This window comes from Ziziphus jujuba, chromosome 7, assembly GCF_031755915.1.
Source record: "Ziziphus jujuba cultivar Dongzao chromosome 7, ASM3175591v1".
Taxonomy (NCBI): Eukaryota; Viridiplantae; Streptophyta; class Magnoliopsida; order Rosales; family Rhamnaceae; genus Ziziphus; species Ziziphus jujuba.
In genome coordinates, this window is record NC_083385.1 from 10816826 (window position 1) to 10835652 (window position 18827).

Below are 18827 nucleotides of genomic sequence, written 5' to 3' on the forward strand. Positions count from 1 at the left end.
TGTTATTAATTTTAGCTAGATAAGTTAATTTCATTTGGCTATTCCCTTTGATATTGTTAAGGTAGTAGTTGTTGTTAAAGAAACATAATAAATTAATTTGAATAATAATAGTCAGACTAAAGAATCACAAATGCTTCAAACCCCCATGACACATTCTTTTGGGTTACAAGGAATGACACCCTATACAATACCAGAGAAACATTTTGTACTATTATAGTTCCTATCATTGTTTAACTTGTGAAGAAAGAAGTTGGGCGACTTGCATGCTTTAATTAAATACATCCATAAATGGTGCTTTCTCAGAAAGGTTTCGAAATTGTTAATTTATATATATATATATATTATAATTAATTCATTGATTCTGAGCAATCAGGATTGATTATTGGAACATGTCCTTCTTATCTAAGCTTTGGATCTCTATTCCCTTACCTTTTTTCCTTGAAGCTTCTCTGATCTCTCCCACTTCCCTCTTTACCCAAGTCAACCAAAACATTCATGCGCATAGATGCAATCATGGTCTTCCTGACAAAAATTGTCCCCCACCAATTATTTGCCCTTTTTCACTCGATTTTATCCGAAGGGAAACCTTGCTCACCTTTTTGCTCTCATTATCAGTTTTTGAGGCTTTGGACCTTCATTGTCAATTGGGCTTTTTTATTGGCCCAATTATATTCTAACTCGGTGTTGGCTGAAGTTATTCTCTCCAGTCCCACATCATTGTGTGGCATGAACTTTATCTGCATGGATGAATGTAAATATTGGGAATTCATATTATTTGTTCAGATATTGTATCACTATGTATAATTATTAAATATTGTGAGAGAATTTGTTTATGAGTTATGGAAGTTTCGTTATTTTTAAATGGGTTAATGAAAATGTCGCATGGTCGCTCTTTGACGGATTTGACATATCTTTGCTTAAATCAATTGATTTGGGAAAGCATACATGGTTGGCAAGGAACCCCACCACCCGGCAAGAAGACAAAACAGTAATGGATTGGACAAAATCCCTGAAGAGAATCCGATCTAAAATATATATGTTCTCTGTCTTTTTTTCTTTTTTTTTCTTTTTTTTTTTTTGAATATCTAAAATATATGTGTTAGATTTATATATGTATTAAAAAAGAATTCTGGAAGCCAGACAACTTATCTTCTTAGTATCTTTGATCAGTTCACAAGTTGATAATAAAGTTGGCTTTTGTTATTACCATGAAATTTCCTCCTTTGGCCTTTGCTAATACCTTTTTCGATTTCCATGCATAATTGTCATGGCCCTCCCTCTGGGTCCACGTCCATATTGTTCTATTGCCACCAAAGTTTTTGTTGCTAAATAATGCACAATTTTAAAAATGAAGCAAATTTATAAAATGGTATATTATTTGAACATCAAACAAGAAAGCTACTTTCTATGTACTTTCCTGAAGAGTAAATGATTGTATAATCACCCTATTAGCAGTTTTGTCGGCGACATATAATGTGCCTTTTATCAGCAAATAAGAGTTATGGAATCTAGATTGGATTAAGTAGTTACTTCTTCAGTGATTAGTACTATATCATTTCTTGTTTAAGAGATCACTCAATGTTGATTTGCGTGCTAAACGAAGAAAAGAAAAATCATTACGAGTGTTTGAAACAATTATTTGTTTAGAACTTACTGATACATCGAGGCTACATTTGTGGTATATCCAGAAATATATTTGAAAGGTCGGCTGAGCACCCAGTAGACTTCAAATGATCTGTTAATTGATCCAGCATGATGTATATATAGCTTGAAAGTACATGTCTTTTGTCCTCAACAATAAATTCATGCACACATCCATCAATTTCAATGAAGCTAATTGCTCTAGTTTTAATGACCCCACCATCTTTCATCAGTTTCCTAATCTTCTTTACATCTTCCCATCTTTGAGCTTCACAAAATATGTTTGAGAGAAGCACATATAACCCAGAGGTATGTGGCTCTAACTCCAGGAACTGTTTTAGAATAAGCTTTCCAATTTCTACATTTGCATGAATCCTACAAGCACCAAGCAAAGCTCCCCATATTACTACATCTGGCTTCATTGGCATTTCTCCTATCAGTCTAATTGCTTCTTCTAAGTGTCCCCCTCTCCCTAGAAGATCAATTATGCAGGCATAATGCTCAATTTCAGGTGAAATACTGTAAACAGAAGTCATTCTGTCAAAGTAATATCGCCCCATGTCCACAAGACCACTGTGACTACACGCGCTAAGCAATCCGGTGAAGGTGAATTCATCTGGCCAGATTCCATCAGTTTTCATCTCTTCAAACATGCCAATCGCTTTTGGTCCACAACCATGCAATGCAAGTGCCCCAATGATAACATTCCATGACACTACATTCTTTTCTGGAATCTCAAGAAAGAGATTCATGGCAATTCCAAGGGCACCACATTTTGCATACATGTCCATAAGGGAGTTAAGCAGAGTTATACTAGGTTTTATACTACTATTGGATATATATTTGTGGGTTTCCTTTCCAGTAACTAAATCACCGATTTGACTGCAGGCTGAAAGAATGCAGACCAGGGTAGCCTCGTCTGGAACCACACTTGTACTAAGCATTTTGTGGAAGAGATCCAAAGCTTCCTTGAATCTGCCTTCTCGAACAAAACATGAGATCATTGTATTCCAGGAAACCACATTCTTCAGGGGCATCTTATTAAAAAATTCCTGGGCAAATTCAACAAGCCCAGATTTAGCATATGCATTACAGATGGAAGTCCATGAAACTACATTTTTATCAGACATTCTATCGAAGACTGTTTGTGCAGAATGCAAACTCCCACATTTGACATACATATCCAAAAGGGAATTTTTCACGATCTGATCGATCTCCATTCCAGTAACCTCGATATAATGATGCACGTATCTTCCCAAATCCAAATCACAACCATGCGAACAAACTGAAAGTAAATTAACCATCGTGAATTTATCAGGCTCCAGCTGCAATTCTCTCATCTTTCGAAACAATAAGAAGGCTTCCTTGCAACAGCCAATTCTAGAATACCCACCAAACATCGAATTCCAGGAAACCAATGTCTTCTCCGGTATATCGTCAAACACTTTCTGGGCACATTGAACTAGCCCGCAAACAACGTAAACATTGATGAGGGCATTCTGCACACAAACTTGAGATCCAAATCCTAGTTTCACAGCCTGACCATGAACAACAACGGCATCCCAATAGGCAGATTTTCCAGCACAAACCTTAAGAACAAACGGAAGAGTAAATTCATTGGGCGAAAGTCCAGATGCAATCATTTTGCTATAGAGCAGTAAAGAATTAACTTGTTCGTCACTATTTGAGTAACCCCTTATGAGACAATTGTACATAAACTTATTGGGTTCAATAACCTGGTCAAATATCAGTCGGGCATATCGGAGATCGCCAGCATCGGAAACAGCGCAGAAAGAGATTAGTTTTCCGAGAGTCAGGTTTTCATTGGTCAGGCTGCGGATGATGATTTGGGCATGGAGTTGTTTCAGTTCGCTCATGGAAGAGCATTTCTCCAGGAGACAATGCAGGTCTTGGTGAGTGGAAGTCTTGAATTTGTGGGTCAAAGTGGCGGGCATGGAAGGAAGAGTGACGAATAGAGAGTGGAAGTGAAAGGAGTGCTTAAGGCGGGAACCAACGGTCCGACATTTGCGGGCTACGTACATGGTGGTTGTTAGGCATTTGGTTTGCACTTCCAAGGGAACGCCAAATTTTAACGGTTTTTCGAAAAAATGAAGAAAAGGAACGTTATCACTGTTTTATCATTTTTTCCTATAATTTTGGTGATCCTAGCGAGCGAGCGGTGAAAAAATAATAATATGAAGTAGTTGGACCATCATTTACAGTTTTTATGATTTTAGCTTTTCTAATTACCCTTTTTTTTTTTTTTTTTTTTTGGGGGTGATTGTTCTTATAACAGAAATTCATTATTATTCTCTACATCCTTTTAATTGTCTGCCAGAAAGATTAAAGAACAGCTAATGTCCATGTTTGTGGAGTGGGTAAGAGGAATACTACCCATCTAATTAATTGAATCAAATAATACAATATTGTGCCTGACATGTTATCCTACCACCACTCCCGATTAAAATATGACTTTAAAAAGTGACCTAGGAATACCTAAAATTTACTCAAATTATAGAATATGTTAACATTCTTGTTTGTGCGATCATTAAAATTTGTGCCCCAGCAAAAATGACATCTTTCTTTTCATCTGTCTTTAAAATCTTTCACCAAAGCAGAACTGGTGCTGTAGCAGAGTAGTTGGTGGATGGTACCGTGCTAACCTTTCTTTGGTCGCGTTACCATTCCATTCAGCCGCAAGGACTGCAGTATTTTGTCAAAACCGTCATGAGGTCGATCAAGACCTCTATGTCATTCCTGTTGAAACGCAAGTTTCGAGCTTCCAACAAGTAGGAAAATGATTTAGTTCCTGCTCATGGGTTTCCAAACTTAATAAATAGAATTCAGGGAAACAGATAACTTTATGTAAGCTTTACCAACAAATTTTCCAGCTTAGAAGTTCAAGAAGATGGAATTATTGAGTTGGTAACAATTAACAATATAGTACTAATTACATGACCACTATATACATCTATCAGAAATACTTCAGTTGCATTTTTGTTTGTATCGAACATACAATACAGACAGTCATATGTGAAAACAAATCATTTGGGGGCAACCTTGTATCGGGCCATCATCCATTGCAGGAACATCACAAGTCTTTTCATCAGCACCAAGTAAGTCCCCAGGTATGTTGGCTTCTTGCCAATTTGGCCGATGAGCTGTGTAATCACATTTATGAAGGACAGTAAAGATTCCATGTTTGAATCTTACCATTTACAGTGACAAAGAAGGGTTCATATAATTTCTGTTCGTACCGATGGAAAAGAAGCTGTGGCAAGTCTAAACTTGCTTTAGCTGTGGGCTTCATTTCACAATCCCAATTGTATGATCCAAAATTGATGTATGGAACAAATCATGGTTCGAGAGAAAATGATTTCTCTCAAATTCTTACGCATTTCATATTCTAAAGACGAAAACGGCCAGCCAGATGTTTACAAAGAAGGGAGAAGCCAAAAATTGAATAAAGAAGAAGCTAATGAGAGAAACCATGACAAGAAAGCCATTGCAGCAGACAATTGATATCTACTACATAACTTTGCAGGGCAGTAGGATGCACCAGCATCAAGCAGAACATCTGTGACACTAGCTGTTGAGCAGGCCGCAGCAAGTGAAAGATACGACAAAACCTGTGGTAGAGCAAAAACATAACATATATAAACTTATAGACACACATTAGATTTATGAAAAAAAAGAATCAATGATAATTTTTCTTAATATATGAAATTTCACATACCCAATCTCCCAGAATGAGAATTATTACAATTTTTGGTTGACGGGGTAAACATTTAACAAAAACAGAGTAGGCATCCACCACTACCAATGTCATGCTCCACGGAACTACTAAACCCATAACTGTCACCAAATAGCTGCAAAATAAACATGATGCACTGGTAATTTAATGAAATGAATAATAAAATATTGCAGTAACTCTATACTCTAATCTAATGAAATCTCTTTCACTTTTGCAAGTTCAAAATAATGAGATTAGACAAAAGTTTGGTCATTCTTAAAATCTAATACTTCATATTACTTTTATCGATAGAGTTGCTTTTCTAAGAAGATCGTATTCAGGCCAACAGTTTTCACAGCCTAGACAAATCTAAGAATATGCTTAGGGAGTAGCAATTGCATATGCAGCACGTTTGGTAAAGAAATCAACCTTATCACAGGAATGAAACAGGTTTAGGATTACAAATCTCATTACAAATCATCAACGGCTTTAATACACCTAAACAATAGCAATGCAGATTCACTTTATGAAAAACAAATTACTTTTAAAGCAGATGAGAGTAAATGACTTTCAAGATTGTCTTTACTACTTGTTGGGTTAGTGAAAACTCAGACTTCTTAGTATTGAAGTGGTAGTACTTCCCAACATTTTCACCCTTCCTTCTCTCTCTCTCTCTTTTATTTTATTATTTTTTTGTAATGTTTTTCTTTCTTTTGCGAAGGGCGAGTTCTCTATTCTTCTATGTATTAGCACCTCGGCACACACACATCTTCATGATTCAGATCAACCTTCCAATTCTACCAGAAAGATGATAGGGAAATTAATGACAAAGCAATGCCAAAGATCTTATATCATTAACAATAAACAAAACAAAAGAAATAAATGTAAACTTCAAATTTTGAAGAGAGCTAACTGAGTTGTCTTCTCAGTAGTCTACTCTGGTGGATTCTTAAACCAGATTCAATATAGTCTACTCATACACATCTATTCAATGCAAAGTGACAATATAGTCATAGACGCTTTATTAAGATACAATTTAAAAGCAACTAGTGATTAAAGATGGTTGCTTTCTTCAACAAAGAGAGAACAAAATGTTGGCTTGGAAATTCTCCGACAACTAAACCCAATTTAATCATCTTATGAACAATACAATCATTACCCTTCATATGGGATGGGCATTAGTCGGTCGATTTCTCACAACAATTGGAAAAAACAGAGAGAACAAACAAAACCATATAATCCAGCCAATTTACAAAACGAATTCCAATCAAAATCCAGAAACAAGGAGATGGGCATAGAAAAAAACAGAATAGATTCAAAAAAGGGTCGAATCAAATTGAACAAAAAAGAAAAGGTCAAAGCTAAAGGAAAATTGAGAATACCAGAAAGCTGTATAGCTGTAGAACTCGACGTCCAAGCACATAAAGAGAAGAGAAGCAGAGGCGAAAATGGTCTGCCCCAAGCGAAGGGCCAAACTGGCGCTCGTGCCCATTGACCCTGGAAGTTCGTCCATTGTTGCATGCAATCTTCTGGGCAAGAACTCGTCATGGTAATTGCAACTGAATTCTCTTCATCAGCCACACACCCAAATCCGCCATCAATCAAGAAAAAGTAAGAAATGAGCAAATGGGGAAAAAAACAAATAATAATAACAGGGGAGGAAAATGAAATTCCACCTAATTATAGGAAGTGACAAAGAAAAATAAGGAATTTAGAGAAACAATAATGGTAAGCAAATAAGTCTTCTCGATTTTCCGGTGGATTTTGTAGGGGGGCCAAAAAAAAAAGGAATTTTATTGGGAAGGAAACAGTGAAAGGGACGTAATGGCTACGCCGATTTTGGCATCTTCTCGCTAAGTCTTTTGAGTGGTTATGTTGGTTGCTCTGGCCGGGTACTGGCTTATGGCTATGTGGTCCTCTGCCTCCTGTATTATACAGGGAATTAAATTATTCATTTATTTATTTAATTATTTATTCTTAATTAAATGGAATTGACTCCAAAGGTTAATGATCCAAAGAGAAAGTCACACACTTGGGCTTTTGGTTAACGAGAAAATAAGCAAACAAAATAAATATTTCGATCCATAACAGCACCATCCCACTCTGTTTTGTTGAAACAGAAGCTCATTTTAAGGATTTTTATTGTTAGTTAATGAAGAAAATTTGTTGTTATTCTTCGTTTGGGGATGCTGATTTCAAAGTCGGTAGCAAGGTCTCTACGTTGCGGAGTTTTGACATCTGGGGACGTCTATATTGTTTGTTTGGTGGAGAATAATTTTTTTTTTTATTGATAGTAAAAAGGTCATTGATTTGTTCTTCGAATATAACATTAATATTTGTAATATTTTAATATATTTAACAAAATGAAAAATAATACTTGTCAACCTGCTCCTAATAGAACATAATGACAAGCGGGGAGGGTGAAATAAAGGTCCTAATGACAAAAAATAATCCTAAATTTCCAGCAATATGAATATAAATATATTCCAAGTTCCAACTCAATGTAATATTCTTCTATTTCGTTTCCATAGTATATATTTGTTTGTTTCGTTCAATAAGAAATGACTGGTACATGTAAACAGATTACCATTTCAATTATTCTTTATATAAAATTAATTTTTGAGGATGTCAAGGTCCATTTTAAGCCAATGAATTGGAACCAATTCCTTTCAAAGTTGTCCACCCCCAGTTTAAAATATTGGTGAAAGTTGGAATCTTGCGTGCTTTGTTAAGAAGCTCATAAATAAATTAATGAGCATTGAGCATGAAACCAAAAAAATAAATAAATAAATAAATAAAAAATAAAAAAAATTATCATTGGACTTCTGCTACGGAACTCCACTTTTTGCAACAAATCTTCACCAGTCAAACATCCCGCACTAACTAACATGGCTAAACTTTGGTAAAGAAATAGGCACAAAAATCAAATAATGACGGATCCAGTATATAAGCCCAGGCCCAGGGGGGCCCTCAATTTTTTTTTTATTATTTTATAAAAAAAATATTCATATATTTTTTTTGTTTAATAATTTCTTCAAGATAATAGGAAGTGCCCCTCTCAAAAAAATTAAATGGTATCCATTTTGGTTTCTTTTAAGGAAAATATATTATTTTCTTAAATTTTATACAGTATTCCTTTGAAAATTGTATTTTTTTACATTGGAAAATAAGTAAAATTGTTTTATAACATACTCAACCTAAATTTTCTTTCTTTTCTAGCAATTATTGGTATCTATATGATTAAAAGCTGAATTTTATTAATTTAATTAGCTTTTTTAACTTTTGTTGAAAGTTAATTAAAGGTTCTCATCTGAGATTTAAAAAAAAAAAAAAAAAGAAGAAGAAAAAGTTCGTTTCAGTTTAACTTCCACTTATAGCAGATAAATTCTTATTTAAAATTTAAAATTCATTTAAATTTCATATATAATTACCATTGCCTTCAAAAATATCTTTCAAATACAATGATGTCCCCTAAACTAAATTTATGGAAATATTCAAGTATTTGAGGGCTGGTGGTCCCCTACTTGTCACCGACTTTTATGAATTGAATATGGTTACATACAATAAGAACCGGATTATATGGATTTATCACTCATCCAAAAAAAAAAATTAATAATAAATAAATAAAACAAATTTTGGAAAAGCAATTAGCTCGTAGTATCTTAAAAACAAATTTACATTTGGATATACCATCCTTCATGCATTTTACTTCAAGAGGACAATCTTAGATTATCTTTTTTTTTTTTTTTTTAAATATCCGTATAAAATAAAGAAAAAAAAAAAAAAAAAAAGAGAACAAGCAACAAAGAAAATGATGATAATAATAATTGAAAGCCAGTTGCTTCGTGGCTAAAATTACATCTTTAACTCCTACATAAAACCAGGCCAGTCAATGAGACTTTAGTATGCCCCTAGACAACCCGACTTTGAATAGAAATGTACTTGTGCGTTGAGTTTTGGAAATTTGAGAAATGGAAGTCTAAAAAAATGGATTACAAGACGCTTTTTATAAACAAGATAAATTTAAATTTTTTATTTTTTTTGCTTAAAAGATAAATTTAAATGTTAGGAGTGGTTAAAATATGCTTGGCATCTAAATTTATTATAAAATTAAAAAAATATAAATATCAAATTCAAATTTATAGTTATTTAAAATGTTTAAAAAACTATAATTAGCATATGAAATAATCAAACATCACCTAAAGTTTATTTAAATGAAATTGATAAGGAATAAAACTTTTACATAACAAGTTATAACTTTATTAAGTACCACTGAAAATTGCTATTCATGTATATATTTCTAAAATTTAATAATATTTCTTGGACGTGACATAATAAGTTTATTATTATTTTATCACCGTAACAGTTGGAAACATAATTTTCATGCAAGTTAAATAAGAAATCAATGCTTGTGCGTGTACATGCTCCGTCTGCACGCAAAAGACACATTAGAGGGAGCTTTGAAATTTCGAAACATTAATTGATAATAGTAATAAAAAACCATAATAATATACAACAAGATAATAATGATCGGATCTTAGCGCTTCTCCATTTTGGTTTTAGAAACAAAAGGTTTTTTTCTAAGCAGCTTTTGCAACTTCAAATTATAACAAAAATCCGAAAACAAACAACAAAATACATACATGCAGTGATTAATTTAAAAAAGCTCTACGACTCAAGCTGAGCATACCAAACACCCTGAATCTTCACATCCTTGGGAACTTTCGCACCCAAATCAGTATCGGAAGGCTGAAGACTCTCAAACACTCCGATGACCTCTCCGGTCTCGGGCTTGCTCTTGGTGACACTCAAAGTGATCTTCCCCGTCGACGAGGCAGTGTTCTTGATGTTTTCCTTAACAAGTTCCTCCTCGTCTCCTCTTCCACCGGCAGGCAATGCAACGGCATTGTCATAACCAGTCGATCCACCTCTTCCCTTTGGGTCCAAGAAAGACGAACCACGGTACGATGGCACCAAGAATTCTCCACTAAAGCTGTCCGGTTTGCCGGATGCCACAAGCTGTTTGATGGTGAAAAGGAACGGCACGCGCTCTCCACCGGGAAGCTGGACGGTGACGGCGGCGTAGTCGATGCCGTCTTTCTCCTCGAACTTCAAAGAGCCGTCGTTTGAGACCTCGAAAGGTCCCTCGATCTCGTCGAGGGTGTAGGTCAAGCGGGTCATGAGCTTGGTGTTTTGGAATTCAGGTGGGGCGTTCTTGTTGACACCCTCTGCTTTGACCGTGAACGATGTGGGTTCCAAGCAGAACTTCTTGGCGTTGTATTTGCCTGGTTTGAAGGCGAATGAATCCACTCCTCCATCGATGGTTGGGCATTGGTTGGCTGTCCCTGTTCCTTTTACTTCTAGGTATGTCTTGCTCTGGATTTCGTCGTAGGTTAGCCTCTTTGGAACTCCTTCTGCACTTGCTCCCTACCAAAAATTAAGCCCCAGCTTTGAAATAATAACGAATTGATTAATTATCACTTAACAAACCGTGTTAATAAATTAACTGATTGTTTTATTTCTATGTAATTGTACTTTTAAGATCACAAATTACGGGTATATAAACAAAAGAATATCTAATTATGTATACGCATGGTGAATATTAAAACTGTGCATTCAAATTCATCCAACAAACAAACAGAGATAAAAAGAAAAGAGTTTTTTTTTTTTTTTTTATTGACGATCGATCTTAATTTTCTTTTTTTTCTTTTTTTTATTTGGTACTAATTACTGAAGCAGGAAAGAATGGAAGAAATTAAAGATCGTACCGAGACAACGAGGGCAGAAGTGGCAAGAGCAAAGCCGGCGATTTTGGAGGCGTCGACGCACTTCTGAGCGAAGTCCTTAAGATCGGCTTGAAGAGAGCAGGTGAGTCTAGCACCGGATGATTCAACGCCGAAAGCCTTGGAAACGCTTTGGGAGGACCTAAGCTGCGTGGTGGAACGGGATGAGACGCCGAGCTTCGTCGGCTGCATCAGAGTAGCCGCGGCTTGTAATGAGGCTGCCATGGTTGGTGTTTATGGCAGTGAGATTGGAAGCAAGAGAGTATTTGGAAGAGGAAATTGTGTGGGGAGAGTGAAGAATGGACAATTATTTGGTGGCATTGGGTGAATCTAATGTAAGATAACGGATAGGATAAGGTTTTCTCCCATTGGCTGGTTATAGCTAATACACTCGGTTTCATTGATTGCCACGTGGCAAGTTTCTCAAATGGGATAAAGATACTCTTGTTGGCTCTTACTCTGTGTTCCCTATTTCACTTTTTTGCACCCTCAGGTCATCAGATGTGTGGTTCTGGTGCAGTCTTGCCTCTTTGACCACTATGTAATCTGCGTCTAATTTTTGGCTTGAATATTTTATTAGAAAAATATCAGGAATGTGATTCTAACATGGAACAAACATGTACATTCAGTGTAAGCCCACTTTTCATATGAACAAAGGGTGTAGACCTATTCTTGCATCGGCAAGTCTCCCATATTATAAGACTACTATTTGTTAAAATAGGATTAGATAGAATTGTTGTTGTCTTGCCCTAATGCCAATTACAATCGACTAATTACCATTGAACTAAAACAAAATAGCCATGGTTCTGTTCTATGTTGTAACAGTTTCTTTATAGGTTGTGACTCATGAGCCCATGACATCTTGGTTCTAACTGGAATAAAGGCTTTACATCCTATATGTAACTTTGATACCGTCGAATCTCGATCAAAAAGATTAAAAACGCTGAAATATCGTACCATTTTCAGGCAGTGTTGCACACCGTGCAGGACCCAACGAGATGTCTCACCAAGCCCATTAAAGGCACACAAGACCAGTTACCGATTGCCATCTTTTTAATTTCCTAATATTTATTTATATATATATATATATATATATTATCTTGAGAGGGGGGCTTGAACAATCACCGTTTGTTATCCTCAATCCTTCGTTTTTTTAATTCGTAAATTAATTTTTAAAATCTAATTTGACAGCTAACCAGCATTTGAATACTTGTTATATTGAATGTATTTGCAACAAAACAATATTAAGGGGTTTGAGTGTAATTTCATTATATTTTAGATGTATCTTCTAAAATTATTTTTGCAAAAAATGCAAAAAAAACTCTTATTAAATTCATTTTAAATATTAAAAGTAGACATGGATAAGCTTTGTTCGTTTTTGTGTTAAAATCTAATCTAAATTAAACTTTTCAATTTACTCAATCTAATCTAAGTCAAATCAACCTAGACCGATTATATATATATATATATATATATCACATAAACATCCATCGGTTTGTTATTCAAAATTCATGACCAAAAAAGGCTAATCAACCATTAGTTTTGTTGATCTAAAATTAGAAATTCCATTCATTACAATTGAGTTTTTATTATAAATTTTTATTATCTATTTTTACATCTTTCAACTATCACATTTTAAAAATCAAATATTTTTTTCAATCAAACATTTATTTGTTTAAAGAAAATTCAGCATAGACTATAAGGTGATATAAACTAATAATGATAACAAATAAATAAATTTACATATAAAAAAACTCATTATATATATAATTGTTTTAATTATCCAATTAGGATTAGGTTGGATTGTTATGACATTTCTAACTCGAAATCCAATTCAAATCGATAGTTTTGTAATATTTGTGACCAATCTAATCTATATAAAAGAAATTTAATCCAAATCGTTCTAAACAATTTGAATTAGTGGGCTTGAACAGGTTGATTATGAGATTTGCCCACTTTTAGAATTTTATAAATCATAAAGAATTTTTAAATTTAAAATTATTTTTCAAACTTTTTTTTATTTAAGAATATTTTTCTGATATATTTTTTTAATTATTGACACATATCATTAAAAATTTTAATAATTTAAAATCAAACATAAAATTTTTAATAATTTAAAAATCAAATATAAAAAGAAATCATCTAAATAGCATTTGATTTTAAGAATTAAATATTTTGAAAATAATTTAGTTTTCCCTAACTGTGCACAAACTTATAATTCGCAAGCGTAATGTGTTTAGAGTCCATGCAACTCAAGGACCATCCTACTTTTTGTTCTCTTACCATTTAGCTCAATTTTCTCCATAATTTTACCCAATTTTGAGAGCAAAAACAATTCAACGAAACAAATTTTAGTCATTTTTTTTGGTTTTCGGTTTTTTCTTTTTTTTAATTAATTCAGTAGTTATGTGTTTATTTATTTATTTTCTTTTAGCTTCTAATTGTTACTCATGGTACAAAAGAGAGAGCAAATAAAAACCATGTCATGCCATGTGAGAAAAACTATGTCAGTGAGAGATAAGAGAGATCAGCTCAAAAGTGCTTGAAACAGTATCATCGATGCTCCTCAGGCTATATTTGAGTTGCTTCTTCTCATCATCGCTACATCATCCTTATCTCTAAATTTAAAACAAGAATAAAAAGATTTCAAATTACAGTAACAAAAAAAACCAAAAATCTTTAACTTTGTTGTATTAAAATCGAAAAAGCTAAAAACTTACCATACAAATATTTCAATAAATTAGAAAACAGTTTCATTCAGGCATTCAGTATGAGTAGGAGGTTGATTTGATCATCACAAGAAATCTCAGACAACAAGCTTCATCATTATGCCTGAAAATTTATCTCAAATACTAAAACCAAAAAAACAATTTTTAAAATAAAAAATAAAAAATTAGAAGAAAAATATATTAAGTAAATACGAATTCAGAAGAGAATGGGTGGAGGATGAATATCTCTCAGACAAATGCCTCGATTTGTCGTCAGGGTTTTAAAGAATGGAAATAAATCGGACTCGTCATCGTTATTTGATCATCACCGAGAAAACTCCCCACCCAAATCACCATACACAAAAAAGAGATAGTCCACAATAGGAACAAAAAGACACGAATAACAGAATTAAAAAAACAAAATAAAAACGATTGCTTGAGACCTTTAACAATCATCAATAGCCAACATGATTAGCTCAACCATCAATACAGAACAGAGAAAGAACTTCGACAGAGATGGAGGCCGTTTGTTGCTTTTATATAGGCCAGAGGCTGTTTTAGGGTTAGGGTTTTTGAGCTCTTCTCTCTAGTCCTTCCTGGGCCAGAAAATATGGGCTCTTACAATATGGGCCTTATGATGTGGGCTCCAATTACTGTGTTTCAAATTGAGGCGAATTTTAGATGACGGTACATGTCCACAGACTCAACTTTATACACCTCACCAAAATAAAATTAAATAAATTTTTTTCAAATTATTAATTCGCCATCCTTTAGGGAAAAAAAAAAAAAGAAAAAAAAAGAAAAAAAAAAAAAAGGTCCACATATATGATAACCTTATGAATTAGGATGCTCAATGTAATGTAAATATAATACTAGTTCAGTTTTCTTTTTCATTCAAGTATAAGATCTTGAACGGTTAGATACTTGGTACACTGAAATTTTAACCATTGTTGGGTTCTGCAAAGAAAGTTCCAATTTTCAGATCATGGAACTAGCTGCCATGGGCTGCCTACTAATATATTATTGTTAGAACTTTTATAAAAAAAAATATTTTATTTTTAGATCATGCATCATAAAGCAAAATTTAGGTTGTACTAATGTCCATCCGGAGGCAGCCTAGTGGGAGAAAAATAATAATAATAATAATAAAAAATATATATATATATACAAATAGTAGTTGGATATGTCGGTGGGTTTAGTGGATCAATAACACGAGAGTGAACGAATTGTTTACCAAATTTCTTTATCAAATAATATAAATAACCAAAAAAAAAAAAAAGGCTTATTGCTGACAATAAAAGTGGAGCCTACAACAGATACACGTTGTTGCGGTTTGCAAGTTTCAACAGAAAGACATATTACAAAAGCCTAGATGAAGTGGAGAACCAATGCCCAGACAGGATAGACTATCAGAAAGATAATACCGAGGGTGTTTGAAATTCCATGGCTCTGTGTGAATGAATTTCTGAATCCCCCAGATGCCCTGATGTGTTCTTGAAGCAGGTAACAACCGATGAAGAGGCAGATCAGTATACTAACCCAGCTGTCCCTCAATGTGTGTGCAAAGAAGTTCGGAGCCACGACCAGAAGAAGAATCAATGATCCTGGCATCTCCAACCAATCTGCATGGAGAAAATGAGACTCAAAGCTGTTACAACATCACAATTAGAGGCAAAAGCCGAAGAGTCTATGTGAGGACCATCAAGCAATGTTATAATTAGTTGACCAGAATCCACTTCGATTTTTGGGGTTGATGGAAACTTAATATGATACAATAATCTAGTTATCTTCTTGATAGTCCTGTTATTCTGTCATGAAAAGAAGTATTGAATAGATTGACTTGATACAAAGTGCTCCATCCATTTCATAAATGAAAATGAACATATTGAGTTAAGACAATATGAAATATTCTCGAGCAACCTACACAGAATATAGATATAGACTGTAAATTCTTAGTGAAAGGTGGGTTTAGTCAAGTGAAAATTGTCAACTTAAATAACAAGGCAGAGACAATCCATAAACCGTGAGGCTGTAGCTGACGATACAAGTGGAGGTATGACAAATGAAGCAGAAACTAAAAATAATGAATCAGAAAGAATGGATAATTTTAATGTCTTATTTGGAACATGGGAAGCAAGAGAAGCATAGTCAACTTTAGAACAGAGAATGGTTTTTAAAGCATCTTTGTTCCCAAACACCCAAATTGGTAGAAACTGAGTAGAAAAAGGTTTATGCTTTAACAAATATGATTCAATCTCCCAACCTAGTGGCACACACACACACACTGGACCAGACAAGTGCATATATGATACAACCTACATAGTGTAGGCTACACTGCAATGTACAAAACTATATTACACAGTAAATTAGAAAGTCCAATTGGTAATTGAAATCTGTTTTATTTGGCAGCCTTAATATAAATAACTAAGCTAAGGTGGAAGATGATAAGATAGGTGACACAAAGCAACTTTAGCGTACCTGGGAAATGTCGTGGGAAGAAAAGCCTTAATACAACTGCAATGAAAGCAATCCATTTTCCCACCTCTCCTCTGCATAAAATTGACAGAAATTCTCAAAACAAACATCATAAGAATCGATGGATAAATTAAGAAATAAACAAAAGTGCACCAACACGAGATTTATCACCTCAGCAAGTTGAACAATGCTGCGGGAAGACTGAAGAAGATATAAGGAACTAAAAGTGAAGTAAGCATATTTGTTCTCCAGTTTGTTCGATCCAATATCAACAAATAACTGCAGTGAACAATGGGAAATATTTAGTGAGGACGTGTGGAAATGCACTAGATTCAGTTTCAAAAGAAAACGTGGAAATCAACCCATGAAAAATATATGGTCATTATTTTGTTAAGATAAAAACTTTTGCTTCCCTCACCAGTCAAACAACATATGAAATTGATAAAGAAAGCATCTATTTAGTTGTAAACAACTTAATGAACCTTCTCTAACAATTTTATTATTATTATTATTTTTTATTTTTACCAAGTTAAAAATAAAAGGGTTCTATATATTCAATTTTACTTTAAGTGATATCCATATTCCATAACTGTTCAAAATAGTTGTTATCTTCAAAAGTAATTATTAGTCATTTTGACATCCAAACAAGTTTAAAATTGCAGAACAGAACCTAGGTTTACTTATTAGCATTCACATCCTGACCAAGTAGGGGCAATAAATTGCAGGAAAATAACAGATCAAGGCTCCACTTGGGATGAGCATATCCTAAATATTTGTATAATATCCTGGTCAATAAAAAGGAGGCTCAGAAACTAGTAGTGTGTACTTTTTTCTCCGTTACTAGTGTGGAGCAACTTTGGCAGTATGAGCATAATAGAAGCTAATTCAGCACAGTACATGGACAAGCCTGTGCGAGTAAGAGATGGCATTGCTCATATGATTGGTTAGAGAACTAGTCCACGAGATGTAAACATATGTTTGTAGCCAAAAGACTTGTTTGCTAGTCGTTCTGAAAATTACCACATCTAACCTGTAAAGTCAGTACCATCGCTCACTAGGCAGCAACCAAACCAGACCGCACCTACTCTCCACTACTTAAAAAGTAAACCAATCAACTAAGACGTATCAATGGGAAGGAAAAAAAAAAGTCAGCACATCTCAGAGACCAAACGAGAAAAGTTATATTCCATCAATGACATGTTACTTGCTTATGTTGATTTATCTATCCATATACAGAAAATTCAAGTATTAGCCAGAGCTAAGTTCAGCGGGTGAACATTGAAATATGTGGCCCAATGTGTGAATATAAAACACCAATAAATTTGGGTGGGGAAGTAAGATTATTTGAAGTTCTGGCATGACGCCCCTCACCTTCCAAAAGAATAAGAGACAATTAAAAAACAATAAATAATAATAATAATAATAAATAAGTACACGAGACGGAAAATAATATAAAAGAAAGGGTTAATAGGGGAATATTGAATTAGTTTAGATAACACACATATATTTATATACATATATAAAGGGATGTTAAAGAAATCACTTTGACCACGCTTCCTTTTTACCGGATAACGAAAGATTTTTTTTATTTTTTCACAGGAGAAGATACAACAAAACAAAGAATAAGACGAAATCTAAATGTCAGTTTTTCAATTCTAGACACTGTAATTTGATTTTATCCTCATCGCAGTAGATATGAAGAAATTGAAATAAACACAAACAAGCAAAAAAGAGATCATCTTCCAAGGACAATTGGGCACCAGTACTAGTATCTTGAAGTTGAAGAGAGAACTCACATGGCAGCGAAAGAGGCGACCCATTTGAGAAAAGAAGTGCCAAAACCCAGACCACCAAGCTTAGAGGCATCATTGAAAAGCCTCTTGGCTGCAACCTTAAGCTCATTGATATCAGAATTTATCAAGTCAGCCGTGGCTGGATCAGTTCTCATAGCCAAAAACTCCATCCTCCCCATTTTTGCTTCTGACCTGAAATAGTTCAAGCAAGAAATCCCAGAATCGAAGAAAAAGCACACAAAAAAAAAAAAGGAAAAGACAGGAAATGCAAACACAGTGAAAGAAGCACGGAAACGAACAAGAAGGTAAAGCAAGGTTGGTGTAATGGTTCGGAGCCTAAATGCCGTTTTTTGGATGTATGTATATGGTATATCTGTCCATTGGATGAGATGGAAGCTTTTTTGGGTTTGTGGGTCACCTGGTTTTCAGCTAATTTAAGCCAATTCAAAGAAAGAATGTAGAAGCCGTGGCGGAGTTTCGGATCAGAACCGATTCCGTTGGATCTTTTTTGTTTTTTTTTTTGTTTTTTTTGGGCGACTGTTGTTTTGGGCTGCACCAACTGGGCGCGCCAGTTCTGGACAATGATCCACGTGTCTACGTGACATCTATGTGTTAAAACCATTGCAGACTTCGCTTGGGCTGTTCTAGTCATTCTAAACCAATCGTCATGCCCATTTTGGCCCACACCAAGGTA

The 18827-nt window shown here is 34.3% G+C and overlaps 4 protein-coding genes and 2 non-coding genes across 7 annotated transcripts; all 6 read right to left on the reverse strand.

The window, feature by feature from the left end:
• Positions 1-1623: 1623 nt before the first annotated feature.
• Positions 1624-3870, reverse strand: LOC107424733 (pentatricopeptide repeat-containing protein At2g22410, mitochondrial-like). 2 transcript variants are annotated; one of them, XM_025076192.3, is made up of 2 exons: positions 3378-3870; positions 1624-3230 (listed from the first exon to the last, which is right to left on the reverse strand). In XM_025076192.3, the coding sequence occupies exons 1-2, from the start codon at positions 3681-3683 to the stop codon at positions 1668-1670; spliced, it is 1869 nt and encodes a 622-aa protein (XP_024931960.3). In that variant the 5' UTR covers positions 3684-3870; the 3' UTR covers positions 1624-1667. The 2 variants fall into 2 exon arrangements, with proteins under 2 accessions (XP_024931960.3, XP_015890080.3); XM_016034594.4 differs by having other exon boundaries at positions 1624-3868.
• A 606-nt stretch (positions 3871-4476) lies between these two features.
• Positions 4477-7279, reverse strand: LOC107424738 (CASP-like protein ARALYDRAFT_485429). Its single transcript, XM_016034597.3, has 3 exons — positions 6757-7279; positions 5378-5510; positions 4477-5270 (listed from the first exon to the last, which is right to left on the reverse strand). The coding sequence occupies exons 1-3, from the start codon at positions 6885-6887 to the stop codon at positions 5076-5078; spliced, it is 459 nt and encodes a 152-aa protein (XP_015890083.1). The 5' UTR covers positions 6888-7279; the 3' UTR covers positions 4477-5075.
• Positions 7280-9840: 2561 nt separating this feature from the next.
• Positions 9841-11466, reverse strand: LOC107424756 (oxygen-evolving enhancer protein 1, chloroplastic). Its single transcript, XM_016034615.4, has 2 exons — positions 11143-11466; positions 9841-10801 (listed from the first exon to the last, which is right to left on the reverse strand). Exons 1-2 carry the CDS (start codon positions 11380-11382, stop codon positions 10043-10045), a joined length of 999 nt encoding a protein of 332 aa, XP_015890101.2. The 5' UTR covers positions 11383-11466; the 3' UTR covers positions 9841-10042.
• Positions 11467-13922: 2456 nt separating this feature from the next.
• On the reverse strand, positions 13923-13992 carry LOC112492662 (small nucleolar RNA Z105). Its single transcript, XR_003057109.1, has one exon. It is a non-coding gene; the product is annotated as a small nucleolar RNA Z105 (small nucleolar RNA).
• A 117-nt stretch (positions 13993-14109) lies between these two features.
• On the reverse strand, positions 14110-14199 carry LOC112492675 (small nucleolar RNA SNOR75). The gene has a single exon (XR_003057122.1). It is a non-coding gene; the product is annotated as a small nucleolar RNA SNOR75 (small nucleolar RNA).
• A 786-nt stretch (positions 14200-14985) lies between these two features.
• On the reverse strand, positions 14986-18590 carry LOC107424728 (cold-regulated 413 plasma membrane protein 2). The gene is made up of 5 exons (XM_048479995.2): positions 18433-18590; positions 18137-18325; positions 16512-16619; positions 16344-16414; positions 14986-15487 (listed from the first exon to the last, which is right to left on the reverse strand). Exons 2-5 carry the CDS (start codon positions 18310-18312, stop codon positions 15234-15236), a joined length of 609 nt encoding a protein of 202 aa, XP_048335952.1. The 5' UTR covers positions 18313-18325; positions 18433-18590; the 3' UTR covers positions 14986-15233.
• Positions 18591-18827: the final 237 nt, after the last annotated feature.

Excerpts from the sequence above, each read along its gene's own strand:
- LOC107424733 (XM_016034594.4), bottom strand. The coding sequence starts at position 3,683 with ATGTACGTAGCCCGCAAATGTCGGACCGTTGGTTCCCGCCTTAAGCAC.
- LOC107424756 (XM_016034615.4), bottom strand. The coding sequence starts at position 11,382 with ATGGCAGCCTCATTACAAGCCGCGGCTACTCTGATGCAGCCGACGAAG. Across the intron at positions 10,802-11,142 it reads CTTCTGCCCTCGTTGTCTCG|GGAGCAAGTGCAGAAGGAGT; the intron begins GTACGATCTTTA and ends AATTTTTGGTAG.
- LOC107424728 (XM_048479995.2), bottom strand. The coding sequence starts at position 18,312 with ATGGGGAGGATGGAGTTTTTGGCTATGAGAACTGATCCAGCCACGGCT. Across the intron at positions 16,620-18,136 it reads GTCGCCTCTTTCGCTGCCAT|TTATTTGTTGATATTGGATC; the intron begins GTGAGTTCTCTC and ends TGTTCACTGCAG. Across the intron at positions 15,488-16,343 it reads CTTCCCACGACATTTCCCAG|ATTGGTTGGAGATGCCAGGA; the intron begins GTACGCTAAAGT and ends TTCTCCATGCAG.
- LOC107424738 (XM_016034597.3), bottom strand. The coding sequence starts at position 6,887 with ATGGACGAACTTCCAGGGTCAATGGGCACGAGCGCCAGTTTGGCCCTT. Across the intron at positions 5,511-6,756 it reads TACAGCTATACAGCTTTCTG|CTATTTGGTGACAGTTATGG; the intron begins GTATTCTCAATT and ends TTTATTTTGCAG. Across the intron at positions 5,271-5,377 it reads TTCTCATTCTGGGAGATTGG|GTTTTGTCGTATCTTTCACT; the intron begins GTATGTGAAATT and ends GCTCTACCACAG.